The sequence below is a fragment of the Periplaneta americana genome, chromosome 7, assembly GCF_040183065.1.
Source record: "Periplaneta americana isolate PAMFEO1 chromosome 7, P.americana_PAMFEO1_priV1, whole genome shotgun sequence".
NCBI classification, from domain to species: Eukaryota; Metazoa; Arthropoda; class Insecta; order Blattodea; family Blattidae; genus Periplaneta; species Periplaneta americana.
Genome location: NC_091123.1, coordinates 25,271,466 through 25,289,659, shown reverse-complemented (window position 1 = coordinate 25,289,659; position 18,194 = coordinate 25,271,466). Strand labels below are relative to the sequence as shown.

At 35.4% G+C, this 18,194-nt stretch overlaps 1 protein-coding gene across 5 annotated transcripts in view; it reads right to left on the bottom strand.

Annotated features, from left to right (window-relative positions):
- LOC138702989 (titin homolog) overlaps positions 1-18,194 on the bottom strand; it is a 914,774-nt gene that overhangs the window by 585,253 nt on the left and 311,327 nt on the right. For all 5 annotated transcript variants that reach the window (XM_069830459.1, XM_069830463.1, XM_069830460.1 and 2 more), the window contains one exon: positions 7,527-7,659. In XM_069830459.1, coding sequence (XP_069686560.1) covers positions 7,527-7,659 — 133 coding nt within the window. The remainder of the gene's footprint in view (positions 1-7,526; positions 7,660-18,194) is intronic.

Genomic DNA, 18,194 nt, shown 5'->3' with positions numbered 1-18,194 from the left:
TAGTTCATTATGAACAGAAATCAAATGGGTACCTGCTGTGGTGTTCCTGTTGCAGAAAACGTAACAACAACCCAGTCAGTTTTGAATAACATCTAAGGCTCAACAGTCGTGTAAAAAAAGGGTTATAATTTATTGCAGATTTTATGTTACGACTTTCGATATTATTAAAACGATATTTGTTTAAAATGAGATGCATCTAATACGTGGGGATTTTTTTTTAAATTTTGATGCGAAAAATTGGGGTGCATTTATTATACGGGGGCGTCCTTTATACGGGTAAATATGGTATATGTTTTTCCCAACGTAATTTTGACCCATTAAGGGGAGGCAGAGGTGAATATTTCAAAATCCACAAAATTTATCCGGTTTGTTTGAAATTGATCATGTATACTAAGTATGTTATTAGTAATGGACATAGCAAGTTTCAACTTTCTAAGTACAATAGTTCTGTAAATATTAATAATTTTATAAAACTTTATATCGTTTGATATAAAATGCTCCATGCACTATATTGTAAGAAATTTTCAATATTTCTTTTTATTTATAATGTCAGAGAAGGTATATAAATAATGATAAGTATTAGTATATTATGGGAATAATATAGTAATAGAGTTATCTTGGTTTTAATTTCATACTTTTAAGGGCACAAAATCAAAAACTAACATCGGAATATGAAAATAAAGATAATAAAAATGAAAAAAAAAAAAAAAACAAATTTTCATTTTTTCTTCAGTTTTGTTCGAAAATTTCACCTCTGCCTCCCCTTAAAATGCCGAAATATTTCACCTGTTCACATGAAAGAATTTTAGAACATAAGTAAGGATTAATACTTGATCAATTTCACATATGTATGTTATATTAAAGAGTATTTTATTAATTCAATATTAATGACAATGGATATCTCCGACTCAAGATTAATAGCGTTCGAAATCGGATATGCATGTGTTATATAGGGTACAACATCCTCTTCTGAAGCCTGCATACCAACAATCGAAGTATCAGCCATATTTGTCACCTAGCAACCGAGGTAAGCCTCCTGCCAGCAGATTCTTAAGTAATCTCCAGCAGGAATGCCTTATAAGGAGCTGTCACTACATCAGCTAACTGACGTCAATTTGGTGTTTTCAGCTCGGGAGGTGCTAAGTGGGTTAAAGGTGAGATCCATGCCGCATACCGCGTATTCAGTCCCCATTCATCCGGCTACAGCCAGCGACGTCACTTTACATTCCTCAACTCCTTTTCCCGTTATTTCAAAGGACACGATTGTGAAAATCTTTCTGTGTTGCATAATACACAAATGTCATGGAAGTAGAGCGAAACCACAGTCTAAGTATATACAGTCACGAAGCTCAATACGTAGTAAATATGCATGCATAGGTAGTTGCTGACCACTAGGATCGTTACTATCGCCTCATTACAGATAATGCGAAATAGTACCGGCTCAGTCTGTTGTTCCTAGTACCCTCAAAACTCCAGCTTCGTGACTGTATATACTAGCTTGTGGTGAAACATTCACTAAGTCCACCGCTGTGGAGTAACGGTTAGCACGTTTGACTATGAAACGAGCGGACCCGCGTTCAAATCCTGGTTAGGACAAGTTACCTGGTTGAGGTTTTTTCGGGGTTTTCCCTCAACCAACTGAAACATAATTGCTGGGTAACTTTCGGCGTTGGACCTCGGACTCATTTCGCCATCATTAATTCACACATCATCATCATCATCATCATCATCATCATCATCATCATTCATACCATAGCCCGGTTTAAGTTCACGGTGCGCGTGCTGTACTTGTACAATAGCGCGGCCGTTCGGCTACTCAGTCATTCATAGAACAGGAATGCTAAACACAATAAGCCTCAGGCTGCAGTGTAAGCCTTCGGATCTCTCCTCCGTACAAGGGATAAAACATTGACTAACGCCCCATGCATATTAGCGTTAGAAAAAAAATGAAGAGTCCACTGCAAGAATGATGGATGTCACTTTCTTGTCGAAAATGAACCAAGACTGTCAATGCATAGCTTAAGACATATAGAATGCTACATAGAGAGTTATATGGCATTAACACTGATAGTCACTGTCCAGTAATGATCGGAAAATCTCAGTTAAGCTTTGAGCGCTAAGCATTTCAAACTTTCAATCGCTTCTCCTGCAAAATGTATTCCAAATGACATCCATCATTCTTGCAGTGGATTCTTCAATTGTAAATTATGTCTCATTTAACGACGCTCGCAACTGCCGAGGTTATATCAGTGTCGCCGGTGTACCAGAATTTTGTTCCGTAGGAGTTTCCTATATCGCATCATCAATACTTCTTCGCCTAACTATCTCTCGGTGCGTTTTAATTTCTTGTCCTCGTATCACAGCCTGTGTACTCGTTCTAAAAATGACCCTTTATTATAATAATGACATATGCCTTGCCATAAAACAGCTCACTATTCTTCCTCTTTCACAGTATCAGTAATTCGTTTCTGGAACTCCCTACCCAGCTCCCTCAGGAACTGTCGAAAGATATTGCAATTTAAAAGTAAATTGTTTAAACACGTGACCAGTATTCATGTTTAATTCTCCTTTGTGTGCATATGTATATATAATATGTAATTTTCCTCAGTGTTGTATAGTTATAATTTACATTTGAATTTGTTAATCTTGTAATTTGTAATATTGGTTCACTTACCGCTTGCATATTCATTGAATATAATTTCTAGCCTTACATTATTTTGTAATTATTATTTAGTATGTTTGCATTAATTTACTCCACTTGTGCTTGAATGACTGTATAAATTTTTTATTAGTATTCTTTAAATATTAGTAAAATTGTATCAGCTTCTTTTGTTTCTGGCTAAGTGAAAGAGAAGCCCTGATGGCCTTAACTTCGCCAGAATAAATAAATAAATAAATTATTATTATTATTATTACTATTCTTTTACAGTTTACATGCCAGTAAATCTACTGACAAGAACCTATCGCATTTAAGCACATTTAAATGCCATCGACCTGGACCGGGATCGAACTCGCAACCTCGGGCATAGAAGGCCAGCACTCTACTGACTGCGCCACCCAGGCCGACACTAGCGTTAGAAGGACGCGCGTCTAATTATTTGGTGACGCCGCACACGCGTAACGTAAAAATAATGGTCTTCATTCTCCCTCTTTTAAAATTATTCAATGATCTTGGGAGCTCTATAACTGAAACTTGATTAATATATTTCAGTATTATTTGTATTTATCCTGGTAATAATGAACAGTTTGACTCGTAGATATTTTGTTTTTGCAGCATTAACTTCCCATGATTGTACGAGAAGATTCGAAGAGAACGGCAGTTACGTAGACTTTCGGCTCCCCCCTACTACCATTAATGCATAACACAATGTCAATACGGCGGTTGCTGTCGTCTGCGATACAACGAACTTTTCTGTTGATTTTCGAGTTCGTCATTTTTTTTCCGGTTATTATATGCTTATTTAAGTTGTGTTAACTCTCGCTAGTGGTTTTATGTTTTATTTTATCCGTCTTAGTATTTATTTTATTATTGTAAATATTTTTGTTTTATCACTAATATTATTATTATTATTATTATTATTATTATTATTATTATTAATGAATTATTTTGTATTAGGGCCTACTATCTTAGTATCATCTCCGTCACGATTATTCTAATATTATTATTATTATTATTATTATTATTATTATTATTATTATTATTATTATTGTTGTTTTGTTGTTAGTACTATTAAATTTCTATCGTCAGCATTATTATTTGATCTCTGTAAAATTTATGCAGACTACTGGACTGTACCCGAGCACGAGCATATGCTCATTTCGGGGATCTATTCATATGTATTCATTTCAAATGTAAATTGTAAATAAATTTGAATTTGAATTTTTGAATATGAATCTTCAGTAACAGAGAGGTGCAGACGGCTGTCATACACTGGTTCCGATCCCGGGAGGCAGATTTCTACGACATAGGAATACAAAACTTGATCCTATGGTATAACAAATGTCTAAATTCCGGTGGAGAATATATTGAAAAATAGCTAAACAATTGCTGTATCTGTTGCAATAAATCTTTCCATGAAATTGTGTTTTGTTTCTGTAAACGGCCTCAGGCAAACTTACTTTCTGGACGGCCCTCTAACTCTAGTGACCAAAATTTGTACAAGCACTTGTTTTGATATTATTAACATGGTGAAAGAAAAAAAAATAACTTTTTTATCTGCCCCCATGAGAATGTTTGCTTGTTAGCCCGTCAGTTATTGAACTGTTCAATGCCCAATTAAAATCGAAATGTATATCTTCAGAGGGAAAAGAAAATAATCTGAATATCAAATACGTGCTCGCCACCAGTTTGAAATGCAAAGATATTTGTTGTTGCTCAGGATTATTGGTACGTTTCCCTTGGCTTCCAGCCAGTCGTAGCAACGTATTAATTTGTGGTCGATTCGGCCGTTTCTCCAAGCATTCGTCTTGTCATAGGAGAAATGTATTCGTTTCCTGGTCCTTTCACACACGCACGCACACGCACACGCGTGCAAGCCGAATATTGATGGATGACTTGCATTCACTTTAGCCCTTCAGACAAATTAACTGGAGTGTTGTGGGGATGGCTGTATAAATCATTTATCAAGATATACTGTAAGTTGGGCATATTTGTGTTGGCACTCTCCCAAAAGGCATGTAACGCTATGATCAAAGTTCATTATACGTGTTAAAAAGAGTTACAAGTTACAACTTATATCTCCATCTCTCTCAGCAGTTTTCCTGTATCTGAAACATGATTTTGTGTTATAAGAGAATATGTAGATTCGTGCCGGACTTAATTGGTACCAATTCCAAACAAATAAACAGCGCCATGTTAATGACACATTTTTGCTTCTCTTATAATTTATTCTCTTTCACATATTAGAATGCAGCCCTACTGTAATTTACAAAATTTACAATAAAGTTTTTTCCATCCCTCTCGATTGTCCCTAGAGTTGCCAACTGTTTTTGAAGAAAACAATGGAGATTAAGCGATCTACAATATTTCACATAAAAAATTGACAAATTTATTCAATTCAGTTAGCGGTACTAAAACAACTTATTTTGTGCGAGATCGTGAGTATTTGCTTGTTTTCCGCGCAGAACCAATACGCGGTAAGTGTGAAATACCACATTCAATATTCCAAACCTAACACACATAACAATTTTCCTCTTCTTACCGCTTAAGCGCGACATCCATTTTACTACTTTAGGCTTTTAACATATTATTTTTAGAGACGTTTAACATAGTAATAATTATAAATTGGAAACTTACCACTGCAATTTTACCTAAATTGCAATGTTAATTATTGTTTTTAAATATCTGCAAAAATTAAGTAAAGTCTACTACTCCACGAAACTTATTGCATTCCTGATACAAATAACATTAAGGAAGCCGTGAAAAAATCAACAAGATTCCAGATGCCGATGTTATTACTGCAATATGTTATATAAATAATATTGTTAAAATATTAAAATGAAAAATAAATCATTACATAACCTTACCGTTTGTTTTAAGTTCGCATTTATAGACTGGGGGAAAAAAGACAGACGTATATCACGGCCTGCTGGAGTATAGTAAACACAGAAAACATTTTATAGCAACAATGTTGAAGAAAGATATTTTGGTTTTCCGAAGTTGCCGTCATTAAACAGTAACCAACATGGAGATTTCATTGCAACTAATTAGAAATTCGTCTTTCAGGTATGTAATAAACGATCTTCGCACAAAATAATGTACGATACACGAGCGGTATGTTTGTTTTCATGTTCTCCGAAATTAAAAATGCTCAACTACGTTTCGCTTTTTCAATCTTCTTCTCGAACATGAAAACGTCAACATACCGCTCTTGTAACGTATATTACTATTCTACACTTAGGCAGCTAGGCATAAATTAAGGGGTTAGGTACAGCTTACAGCAGTAAAATTTTGGAAATATTTAACTTTTTTTTCGTCCATTACTGTATCTTGTACAATAATGAAAATTAGTATATGTAAAACACTGTCCTTCTGCTATATGAAAAAAATATTTTTACGCAAATCTGGCTTTCAGGTAGTAGCTCCCTGTAAAGCAGGTTTGAACCTGCTTTACAGGGAGCTACTACCTGAAAGCCAGATTTGTATAATACTTTCGTTACTGGAGGTACGTTAACAGAAAGCCACAATTGAAGTCACACAAGTATTTGTGTGCACTCATAGTTGAGTTCTGGCGTCTTGTCAGCTCATGTGAGTTGTATGGATATAAAAGGAAAAATTGTGACGGTGTCGTGTATAGTTCCTGGGGTAGCTCAGTCGGAAGAGCGTTCGCGCGCTAAGCGAAGGGTCCCGGGATCGATACCCGGCCCCGGAACAATTTTTCTTGAAATTATTCAATATTTTTACGATTAAAAAAAATTATTTACATTTTTTTTTTTTTTTTTCAAAATTCAGTTCACTGTGCTGTGATGAAGCTTTTCCCACATAACTCGAAAACTATCCAACATTCTGTGATGAAATTTTTTGTGTGTATTTATGCATGTCGTATCTACAATATGATGTAAGATCATTCTCTACCTTTCATAGAATGTCTGATAAAAATAAATTCATTTAAAAAAATGGTCAAATGTCAGTATATTCTTCTAACACAAAATAAAAAAAAATATATTAAGAAATGTAGTTGAAAGAGCATGATATTGTAAACATGAATTTCAGCAATAAAATAAAAGAGAGAGAACATGAAAAAGTTAACAAGTTTATGGTCAAATGTCAGTATATTCTTCTAACACAAAATAAAAAAAAAAATATAAAGAAATGTAGTTGAAAGAGCATGATATTGTAAACATGAATTTCAGCAATAAAATAAAAGAGAGAGAACATGAAAAAGTTAACAAGTTTATGAGTTATGAGGGAAACGCTTCATCACTGCACAGTGAATTGCCTTAACTCTGCCAGCTAAAATAAATCATTATTATTATTAGTTTAATGTTAATTAAATAAAAAAAACAGAATAAATCAAATATTAATTTTGTGCATTCGAAACCCCAGATTTATCAGTAGACTTCCTTTAAAAACACCATAACTTCGTCATGTCGCTAAATGATATTTCTTGGCACCAAATGGCTTCCCAATAACACCAGATGTGGTGACCAAATAACCAAATTGACAACACTGGATATTATTAAAGAGCTCTGATGCTCTTCTATGTAATATCATGTGGCGAAGCTCCATCCTATGCCCAAAACTAGGCTATATCGGGTGACATCTCGTCATACAAGGTCTCTATTTTTTACCGGCCAATAACGGACGCGGGAACTATGCAAATGCAGTTCTTCAGCAAGTCAACTGCACCTCTGCCCTACCGCGCCACTGTTACAGGCCTTGTCGAATAAGAAAGCACTGGAACCTATAGCTCCACCCCCTCCTCGTAGATATCGGAAAGGGTTCGAATCTCTGCCTTCTGCTGCTGACGTCATTGCTATATCAATGGCTAATTTGACCAGATCAGGCGTAATGACTGTTGCCCTACCTTGAGCCAGTCCCGGAGCCACACGACCTCGGGTTTGGGGTCACCGACGACTTCGCACAGGATAATGACCGTGTCGCCCTCTACAGCTTCAGTCGATCTCGGCTTGGTCACGAACAATGGCACCTTGGAGTATCTGCAACATGAATGAATCAGCCAGGCTTACCTCGCTGCAAGGTTGTATAACGGACTACAGTTAAATTATGGTCCGCGGTCTGCGAGCGGCTCGTGTACACACATACTGCAAACCAATTGTTACAGATTTCTGATTATGCACATTTGACAGTTACCGTTGGAGTCCTGAAGATGTGGTGGTGGACAAAATAATACGTTCTTCGCAACATACCAAGTTAGACATTTATTTTATTTTATGATAATTGAGGCGTTCAGAGATAAAGTAGATCAAGTCACAAATTTTCATAATTAAGTTTAATTCATTTTCTGATTATCTGAAGTTGGATCTTTCCCGAGCAGTATGGATCAAGTCTTAATTCCAAGCATTCGCCGGTAGGTGACATCAGTCTCTTTTGGCTCAGATTATTTGTTCACGATGTTCTGAGCCATAGTGGATCAAGTCACCAAAGCGTTCCATCAATTAACACCACAATTGTTCTATTTTATAAATCTAGAATTTGAGAATGGAGCAATAAAGTTATTGCTAGTGAAATTAGATAATCCACTAGAGCAGGTTAACTTTAAGTCCTATTATCTCAAAACTAAGTCTCATGGACTTGATTCACTTTAGCTCTGAACACCATGACATAAGTATGGAAGTAGACAGGATGGATGAAGATGAAGGTGGTGATGAGGGCGAAATGAACCCAGGATCCGGCGCCGAAAGTTACTCAACATTTGCTCTTAATGGGTTGAGGGAAACGTCCGCAAAAAAAAAAAAAAAAAAAAAAAAAAAAAACAAACAAAACCAGAAATCGATCGTGGATCCGTTAATTTCTCAGTCAAACACCTTACCACTACTCCAAAACTGTGAATCCATTTATTTCATTCTAGTTTATTGGAAATTTTAGAATTTAAATGTCCTACTGAATTGTGTGTTAATTTAAAGTATCACACGTATTTAATTATGTCTGTGAATATTCAGACATGTTCACACCTGTGAAGTAAAGGTTAGCGCTTCTGACCGAGAAACCAGGTGGCCCGGCTTCGAATCCCGGTCGGGGCAAGTTACCTCGGAGTTTTTTCCGGAGTTTTCCCTCAACCCAATACGAGCATGCTGCACTCTTTTCATCGGTATTATCACCTTCACTTCATTCAGACGCTAAATAATCTGATATGTTGATACAGTGTCGTAAAATAACCTACTATATATATATATATATATATATATATATATATATATATATATATATATATATATATATAGAGAGAGAGAGAGAGAGAGAGAGAGTGAGAGAGAGACATTGGTCTAGGGATAAAGCGCCCTTCTCTAGACCCAAGGGTTGCGGGTTCAAATCCGGCTGGAGTTCATGGACTTTTCAGGGCCCAAAACACCGGAGCGCAATTCCTCCTGGAGGTACATCTAGCTGTGTATTCCGTGTTGTAGTTTTCCTCCATGTTAAAGACCTCCAAGCTAAATTAGAGCCTTTGGATTAAATTTCTCCTCTTTCGCGTCCTAGTAATACCTTAGCTGCATACTACTCGTAGGCCTAAGTGGTGTTTGAGGCAATAAGCTTGCTACTTGTCCCTCTGTCGGCAAATAAGTATAACTAAATTCCTTGTAGGTATTGAAACCTTCGCTGGTGGGTACCTATGCTCCGATTCCGCAACTATGGGTTGAATGAATGAGTATGTATGTATGTATGTATGTATGTATGTATGTATGTATGTATGTATGTATGTATGTATGTATGTATGTATGTATTTATGTATGTACAGTGCCGGAAAAATTAATAGCAACTCTGTTATTTTTTCCTCCAGATTAAGTTATGTCATGTTTTAATGTGACAGGTGTTTAAAAAGTTAAACAATTTATATATTTTCTGAAAGCTTGTTTTATTCGCTTTCTAAAGGTATGTAACAAATTCTTTTATGGCTGTTTATATGGCAATCTGTGTAGCATTTGTTAATTGAAAGCAAAATACCAAAATTTTGCATTTTATGGGTTAGTGTGTATTGTGCTGCCAGATGGCAGTAAATGGCACGAAATGCTTCTGCTAGTTTTATTCATTGTCCACAGATGTTTCTGTAATGCATACAATTGCTGATGTCTACCTTCTGTTCCTATGAATGTTCACAGGAATTTTTCGTGATTACCTGTTGTGTTTTTGCTATTGAAAGAGTTTTATTGACAAATTCTAATTCAAAAACGCGTAAAAAATATGATATAACACCAAGACAGGCTACACAGATAGTGTCATTAAGTGAATGTGGTAAAACTAATAGTGCGATAGCTCAAATTGTGGGAATGAATAAAAGCACAATTGGGAGACAGTTGGCTAAGTTTCGAGAGAGGGGTGCTGTTAGGAGTAGTAGAACGCGAAAATGTGGCAGAAAACGGAAAACTTCACCCAGATCTGACAATGCTTTGGGTCGTTTATGTTTGGAAGACAGATTTGCTAACTCGTAAGAGCTTACGGAAAATTGAAAGGAAACTTCTGGGGTTAATATTTGTTCTAGAACTGTAAGGAAAATTTTGCGAAAATTTTATTTGGTATCCAAGAAGCCAGTGAAGAAACTAATGCTCACCAAACAACGTATGAAGCTTTTACAGGGGCTAAAGAACATCAGCACTGGCCGGCTGAGCAATGACGTAAAGTTCTCTTCAGTGACGAATCTAAAATCAACATTGGTGGAAGTGATGGAGTTGTACAGTGTTTCGGAAGGCAAGTGAAACACTGAATCCAGCATGTACTGTAAAACTGTGAAGTTTCCTACTAGTGTTATGCTTTGGAAAGTGTTTCTCATAAAATGGTGTTGGGAATATCGATGTCCTGGAATCTACCGTCAATGGAGAGAAGTACAAGAAGATTTTGGAGAACATGTTACCATCAGTAAGGGATTTGTTTGCAGGACAACCATTCACTTTTCAGGACGATTCAGCACCCTGCCATCGTTCAAAAATGATCAAAGAGTTCCTACGTGAGCAAGACTATGTCACAGCACTGTCTTGGCCTGGCAATTCACCAGATGTAACTCCTATTGAAAATTAGTGTATGATTTTGAAGAATAAAATAAGAGAAAGGAAGCCCTGAACAAAAGTGCAACTGATTGAGACCATTGTGAGCGTCTGGTAGCATGCAATGCACATGGAAACTCTCTAGCGACTAGTAGAGTGCATGCCAAGAAGGTATCAAGAAGTTGTGAGGTCAAAAGGCTGTCCCACCAAGTACAAGTGCCGAGATAAGAAATTAATATATGAAGTGCAAAATTTTGGTCTTGTGCTTTCAATTCACAAATGGTGCACAGACTGCCATGTAAACAGACAGAAATAAAGTTTTTACATACCATTAGAAAGGAAATAAAACAAGCTTTCAGAAAATATATACATTGTATTATTTTCTAAACACCTGTCACATTAAAACATGATATAACTTAATCCGAAGGTAAAAATAACCGAGTTGCTATTAATTTTTCCGGCACTGTATGTATGTATGTATGTATGTATGTATGTGTTAGATGAACAACGAGCGAGAATGCAAGACTAACAGCGCCTGCAAAGTAGAGTTGGGCAACACGATTCTTTTTCAGAAGTAGATTCCAATCACACATTACGAATCGATTCTAACGATTCGTTCACGATTCTTCTCAGTCTGCGATTCCAACTATTCTTTTGAATCGTCAACGAGTTCACGATTCTTCCCAGTCTGCGATTCCAACTATTCTTTTGAATCGTCGCAAGACACTTTCCTTTGCAAACCACGCGTAGAACAAAAACGTTCTACATCTCTCTCATAGATGGCATAAGAGGCGAGACATTGGATTGTCTCTTTCTCATTGGCTGGAACCATTCAGTATGAACTCCATTAGTCTACAATGTCTCTAAATTATAATTTATCAACTGAACCTTATTATGAAGTACATTTTTTGCATTACATCTCTATTTAACTATGCAAATTTCAGGTTTGTGTTCATTATTTTCCATATTTAACAAATGCAGTACATATTTTGATTTCACTCTCGCTCGGGAGCATTCGACACGGTTCGGAAATGTCCGTTGACAGGTTACATCAAACAACGAATAGAATCGTGGGTTACGATACCATGCCGATTCCTTCATATTCTTTTGAATGACGATTCATTACGATTCTTTTGAACGACGATTCGTTGATACCACGAATCGATTCTTACGATTCTTTATTATTAGTCGTTCGAATGAACGATTCGTTCACGAATCGACCCAACTCTACTGCAAAGTCGAAAACCGCACGACAGTACTGCCTGTCGTTGACTGCTTGCAGGCAAACGTTTCAAGACATCGGGACTTCGAGAGTGATCAACTCTCGAACGTCAAGCAGCCTTCAATCGTCACAGTTGCTTATACCATACTGAACTTTTATCTTTTTTGGCAAGTTTTATATACAGTATAAACAATCAAGTAGCCTATTTGAAACAACATCTCTACCTTTCAGTGTAGTAATCCGTTCCCCAGTATTTATTTAATTACTAGCCCTTATTAAAAGGCTAGGGAATTCTTTTTCCTTTGAGATCAAGTAAAGGCCTACGTTTTATTTAACGTTATGTTTTATGTTTCTAAGAAATTCAAATTTAGTTTAGATTTTAATTTATATAACGATAGATAATATTCTATAATTAGGAACATTAAATCCAGACGTTTGAGATGGGCAGGGCATGTAGCACGTATGGGCGAATCCAGAAATGCATATAGAGTGTTAGTTGGGAGACCGGAGGTAAAAAGACCTTTAGGGAGGCCGAGACGTAGATGGGAGGATAATATTAAAATGGATTTGAGGGAGGTGGGGTATGATGATAGAGACTGGATTAATCTTGCACAGGATAGGGACCACTGGCGGGCTTATGTGAGGGCGGCAATGAACCTTCGGGTTCCTTAAAAGCCATTTGTAAGTAAGTAAGTAAGTAGATAATATTCTGATAGCAGAACCAGAACATTTTGTTAACTGTTATTCTCTTTTCTTTTGTCTTTTTGTATTAATTAAACATCTCTAATATTATTTATTTCAATGATGTATGTTATTCAAGGTTACAAAATCTTTCAACGTCGACCAATTGCTATTTCGAGAATGATGAGCGGGACTCGAAGCGCACGAGAATGACGAGACGAGACTCGAAAGACAAATGCAACGAACACAGCGAGGGAGAGCGGCAGTTAGTTTTGTTCATCTCTAGTATGTACCGAAATGGATCACCCTGTGTTTTCATATTTTCGACTAGATACAATAAAATTAATACGAGTAAAACTAGACACATTAATAAAATGCGCAAGAACTGTTCGTGTTAAGCTGTTTATAACGCCAATTATTTACTCATGCTATTTCTTTACGTCATAAATTATATTTGTTGCGAACACATTGTATTACTTTGTGCTGAAATTCCATCCTCCCATCTCCTCCCTGCAAATTCCCCCATCATCTTGTCCAAGTGCCTCGCCCTAGCTCGGTTATATATATTTACTAACCTGCTAGCATCGCCTAAATGATTACTAAATAGAAGAAATAATTTATGAGTGATATAAAGAATCCATATTCTATGGCCACTTTATCAAGCGCCCGTGTTTATTTCTTTCCAATCTGTAATGGCCTGCAGTATTGCCTGCTTCATAATATCGAAGGATAATAGATATGGTGCGAAGTATTACGAGCCAGTAATTCAACTCGGAAAATATTTACATTGCTATAAACGAGGCACCAACCCATTCATAAACTTAAAGATCTATCAAACAAATCATCTTAGTTGCTTTTTCATAGTTGCTAAACTGCTCTTGGACACAACTCATACTACGTATGTTTCGGGCATCTAAGATTACACTTACATGTGTCCAATTATTAGAACTATGGCTATCGAATTCCAACTGTAAGCAGCTATATGCCGAAATGGTAGTACAATTTTTTGTTAGACAGTTCTAAACTAAGGTTACCAGACATTACTGTTGCTCCAAGCTATTTGAATTTTTCCACCACTTCAAAAGATAAATTTCCAATTTTTATATTTCCATTTAGTACAGTCCGCGTCACCGTTTTTGGCGTGTGAAATAAGTAACGGGAACGTTAAGTGCGGGTGTTTTACATTTGCCGCAGTCAGTCTGACAACTGTGTTTGGCAAATGGCTGATGTGACGTGTATAGGAAGTGGTACCATTCTCAGCTGCACTGGCAAAATGCTCAAAAACTGGACACCATATATTTAGAACACACGCCAAAAACGCTGGCTCCAGCTTTACTACAGTATGTTGTTTGCACGAAACATAATTATATCCTTTTTCTTTTCGGGATTTATTTCCAAAAACCTATCTCATTACTTGCTTCAAGTAAAATTCTTGTCTTTTCCCTAATACAGTAAAACCTTGCTAAAACGTACCCTCTATAAAAAGGAAACCTTCACAAACGAAAAATAAATTTGTGAACGGAATGATTTCCTATGCAAAATAATACTTTAAAACGGAAAACTGCCTAACGCGAAAACGAAATCATTTTTGGGCACCATTTAGGTAAAAAAAAAAAAACCTGACTAAAACGGATAATTTTAATCGTAACTGTTGCTAAATTCTTTCAAACCATTTTTAACTTTGCGATAATACTGTACGAAGCATGACAATTTTTTTTTGTGTGTATGACTGTACATGCAATGAGTCCACACTTGTGGAGTAACGGTTAGCGCGTCTGGCCGCGAAATCGGGTTCGATTCCCGGTTGGGGCAAGTTACCTGGTTGAGGTTTTTTCCGGGGTTTTCCCTCAACCCCAATATGAGCAAATGCTGGGTAACTTTCGGTGCTGGACCCCGGACTCATTTCACCGGCATTATCACCTTCATCTCATTCAGACGCTAAATAACCTGAGCTATTGATAAAGCGTCGTAAAATAACCTACTGAAAAAAAATACATGCAATGATCTGGAAGACTTTCGTTATTCTTTCTCAGGCGTTGGGGGATGAAACACCTCTCACCATGTCACTATTCTGTGCTTACTGTCAAGGACCCGGGCAGATTTCTGACTTCCTGTATCGTTACTTTTTCCAACCCTGTTGAATTTTTGTTCATTTATTCTCAGTTTTGTGTTAACAAGCCAGTACAGTGATAAAGGACAGTGCGAGTAGAATCAAACTGTGAATAATTCTAGTGTAGTGTCAATTTAGTTTCACATTTCCGTTTATTTATTCTGAGTTTTGTGTTAATATGCCAATACAGTGTTAAATATCAGTGCGAATAAAGTAAAACTGTGTGATTTAATAAAAAAGCCTAGATGACCAGTTCTATCATGGAAGAGCGGCTTCATAATTTTAATGGAGCAATGAAACGTCAAGGTCGTAAGGACATACTGTTTATAGACAATGCTACCTGCCATCCAAGGACTGATTTGTCTAACGTGAAGTTAATCTATTTTCCACCAAATAACTTCAGTTACACAACCGATGGATCAGGGCGCAATTTAACTCTGAATTGATGCAGGACGCGAAGGAAATCCTACAACGTTCTCTTCGAAAAAAAAGTCGCGGTAATGCACTTTAAAAGAAATGTGGGCGCCAAGAAACTAGGGCGTAGAGAGAGGGAAAGAGAGAGGCTGCAATTACGTAAGTTAATAATTATGAAAATAAAATTCACTTTCCATGTACTATAGTAACTTTTATTTCAAATTATTTCTTCACTGTGTTCTTTCTACAGTCAGCATATTGCAGTAGTCTATTCTTAGTTTTGCCAAAACTCAACCCTTTGTAAAACGAAAACCTGTGAAAACGAAAAAAAAATTCTGGACGATCGTGTTTCGTTTTATTGTAGTACAGCTCTATGTTGACTAAATTAATAAATTAAAAAAAAAAAATTCAAGTAATATGCCGAAATAACTTTTGTAAAAGGCTGGAAAATGAGTAACTCTAAGGGTAAATTGTATAAACCATTTAATCTTTGATCAGAGGTTAAATTGATCCTTGTTCTAGCTGAACTTGGAATTTTGTGTTGTATAAAGTCTAATCTGAGATTAATTTGTCTCAAACTAAAGTCAACTTTGACTGAAGAAATTTCTCCGGAAAGTTAGATGATCCAAGTTCAGTTATTTCTTTTCTGTTTGAAATATGCGAGTGACAGATTGTGAAAATAAAATATACATTATTAGTATTATTATTATTATTATTATTATTATTATTATTATTATTATTATTACTATTAATATTAATAGATATGGTAGGTACATTTATATATATATATTTTTTTTTTTTCAATTTTTTGCCTTAATACACAAACAATCTTATATTTTATAAGGCTCTATCGTGTTCAGCAGTATCAAATAACATAACCTATGATTAAATTACGTTTATAACAACCATTAATTATTAATGGATATGATAGGTACATTAATAAATTTTCAATTAACTGTATTACTAAACGAAAATTGTCGTTTTATAAAGCTTTATTATGTTTAGCAGTATCAAACACCATAACATGATAACAATTTGGAGAACAGTCAACCTTCTTCTTATTGTCCGCCATTATTTACAATGCACAAAACAAACCAGTGTCTCCAACAGAGTGTACGGAAAGTCGCCAAAAATTAGTTGTAAAGTCGCTAGATTTCTCATTATCAACAAAGAAATATTAAATTTTGTCACTATGGGGTGCTAAAAAGGTCGCTAAATCTCTATTTAAACAATATAAAAGTTAAAAGAAATTGTTGTTGAAAAAGAGTTGAAGTCGCTGGATTGGCAACACTGAACAAACTTGTACAACATGGCACGCGCATAACATATTTCACCTGTTTTTATGCCATGTTGCCAAATCCTTTTCACGTGAACTTAGATTGCATTTGAACCAAGGTTTTTGATCGCAGAAAAGTTTTATACAATAGAAGAAGTGTCTGAACTCGGTTCACTTTTCGATCTTCGATCAAAGTTGATCTTCAGTCAGGGAGTTTTATACAATTGGGCCTAAATGTAATCATATTTGGCACGTATGTATAGTTTTTTTTTGCAGTTCATTTTATGTAATTTTTCAGAAAAGTCTATACATATTGAAAGTTTAATGTTTCAGTCATTGACTTTACTGTTGTGTATGTTTTAGGTGTTAACCTTTACATAATAAGTTACAAGACGTATAAACGTTTTCGTTGAACAATGTCAACATGTTCAGGTACGAACAATCAATATTACAATACCATTATTCTCTACGTTCTCTACACATACAATGCATTTTTAATGGCATACGGGGATAAAACCTGTTAAAAATTAATACAGTCACATCTTGCTACACAAATCACTACATATATAGAATTGGATTTGAAATCATGTGAATGCACAACAAAACAAACACACATCACGAAATCAACAATTTACAACTATAACTCAATATATTGGCATAAAGATCATCAAAATGATCTGCATAAGCAGTTACGACAGGCTATAAAGCATACATTATGATATATAATGGAAAGATGTGCATCACTAAAATATGGAAATATGAATCAAACATGTAACAAAACATTGTAATTGGAAATCTTCACATGTATAATATAATCTATATTAATAATAAATCTGTAGCCGAAATTTTTCTGGTAATTTTCGATTTTCCAAAAATAATTGGTCCTAACATATATAATTAATACTCTGAAACCGAAAATCGCTTTTTTGAAATTTTTGTTTGTATGTCTGTCTGTCTGTCTGTATGTTTGTTACCTTTTCACGCGATAATGGCTGAACCGATTTCGATGAAAATTGGCATATAAATTAAGTTCGTTGTAACTTAGATTATAGGCTTTATGGCATTCAAAATACATTATTTAAAAGGGGGGTTATAAGGGGGCCTGAATTAAATAAATCGAAATATCTCGCTCAATATTGATTTTTGTGAAATATTTTACATAACAAAAGTTTCTTCAAACATGATTTCTGATACGTTTTATTCTCTGAAAAATTTTGATAGGACTGATATTTAATGAGATAAATGAGTTTTAAAATTAAAATAACTGCCTCTAAGGCGGTGTATTGAAATAAAAAACAAATGACTTCGTCTATAAGGGGCCTTGGACACAACAATCGAAAGCTATGAAACATAGCCTACAGACAATGTTTCTGTGTTTGTATGAAGCTAAATTAACCGATTTGTATAATTAATTATTATTTCATCATTGGAAAGTGTAGTTTCTCTGGATGGACATAATGCTATCATGTTATTACAGTAACGTTTGAGTGAATTGAGGACAGATAAGATTAAAATAGCTTCTTATGCAAAGAAAACTTGATAGGTTATTCTGTATATTCATTTCCTGTATTTCTTATAATAATGTTTATGAACATATTCAATTTTATCTCAGAGAATTAACGAACAACGAGAGTGTATTGATTTAGTATGCAGTAATAGTACGTTAGCTTAGCAATCCATTATTTTATAATTCAAATTTTAACTATGCTCAATTGAATCGTCTTAAAATACATAAAATACATATGCAATAAATGCAATGCAAAAAATTTGGGTAATGAGCCAAGCAGATTATGTTGAGCTGTTGTAAAAGTTGTTCCTCCTGAGATTCAAGAGCT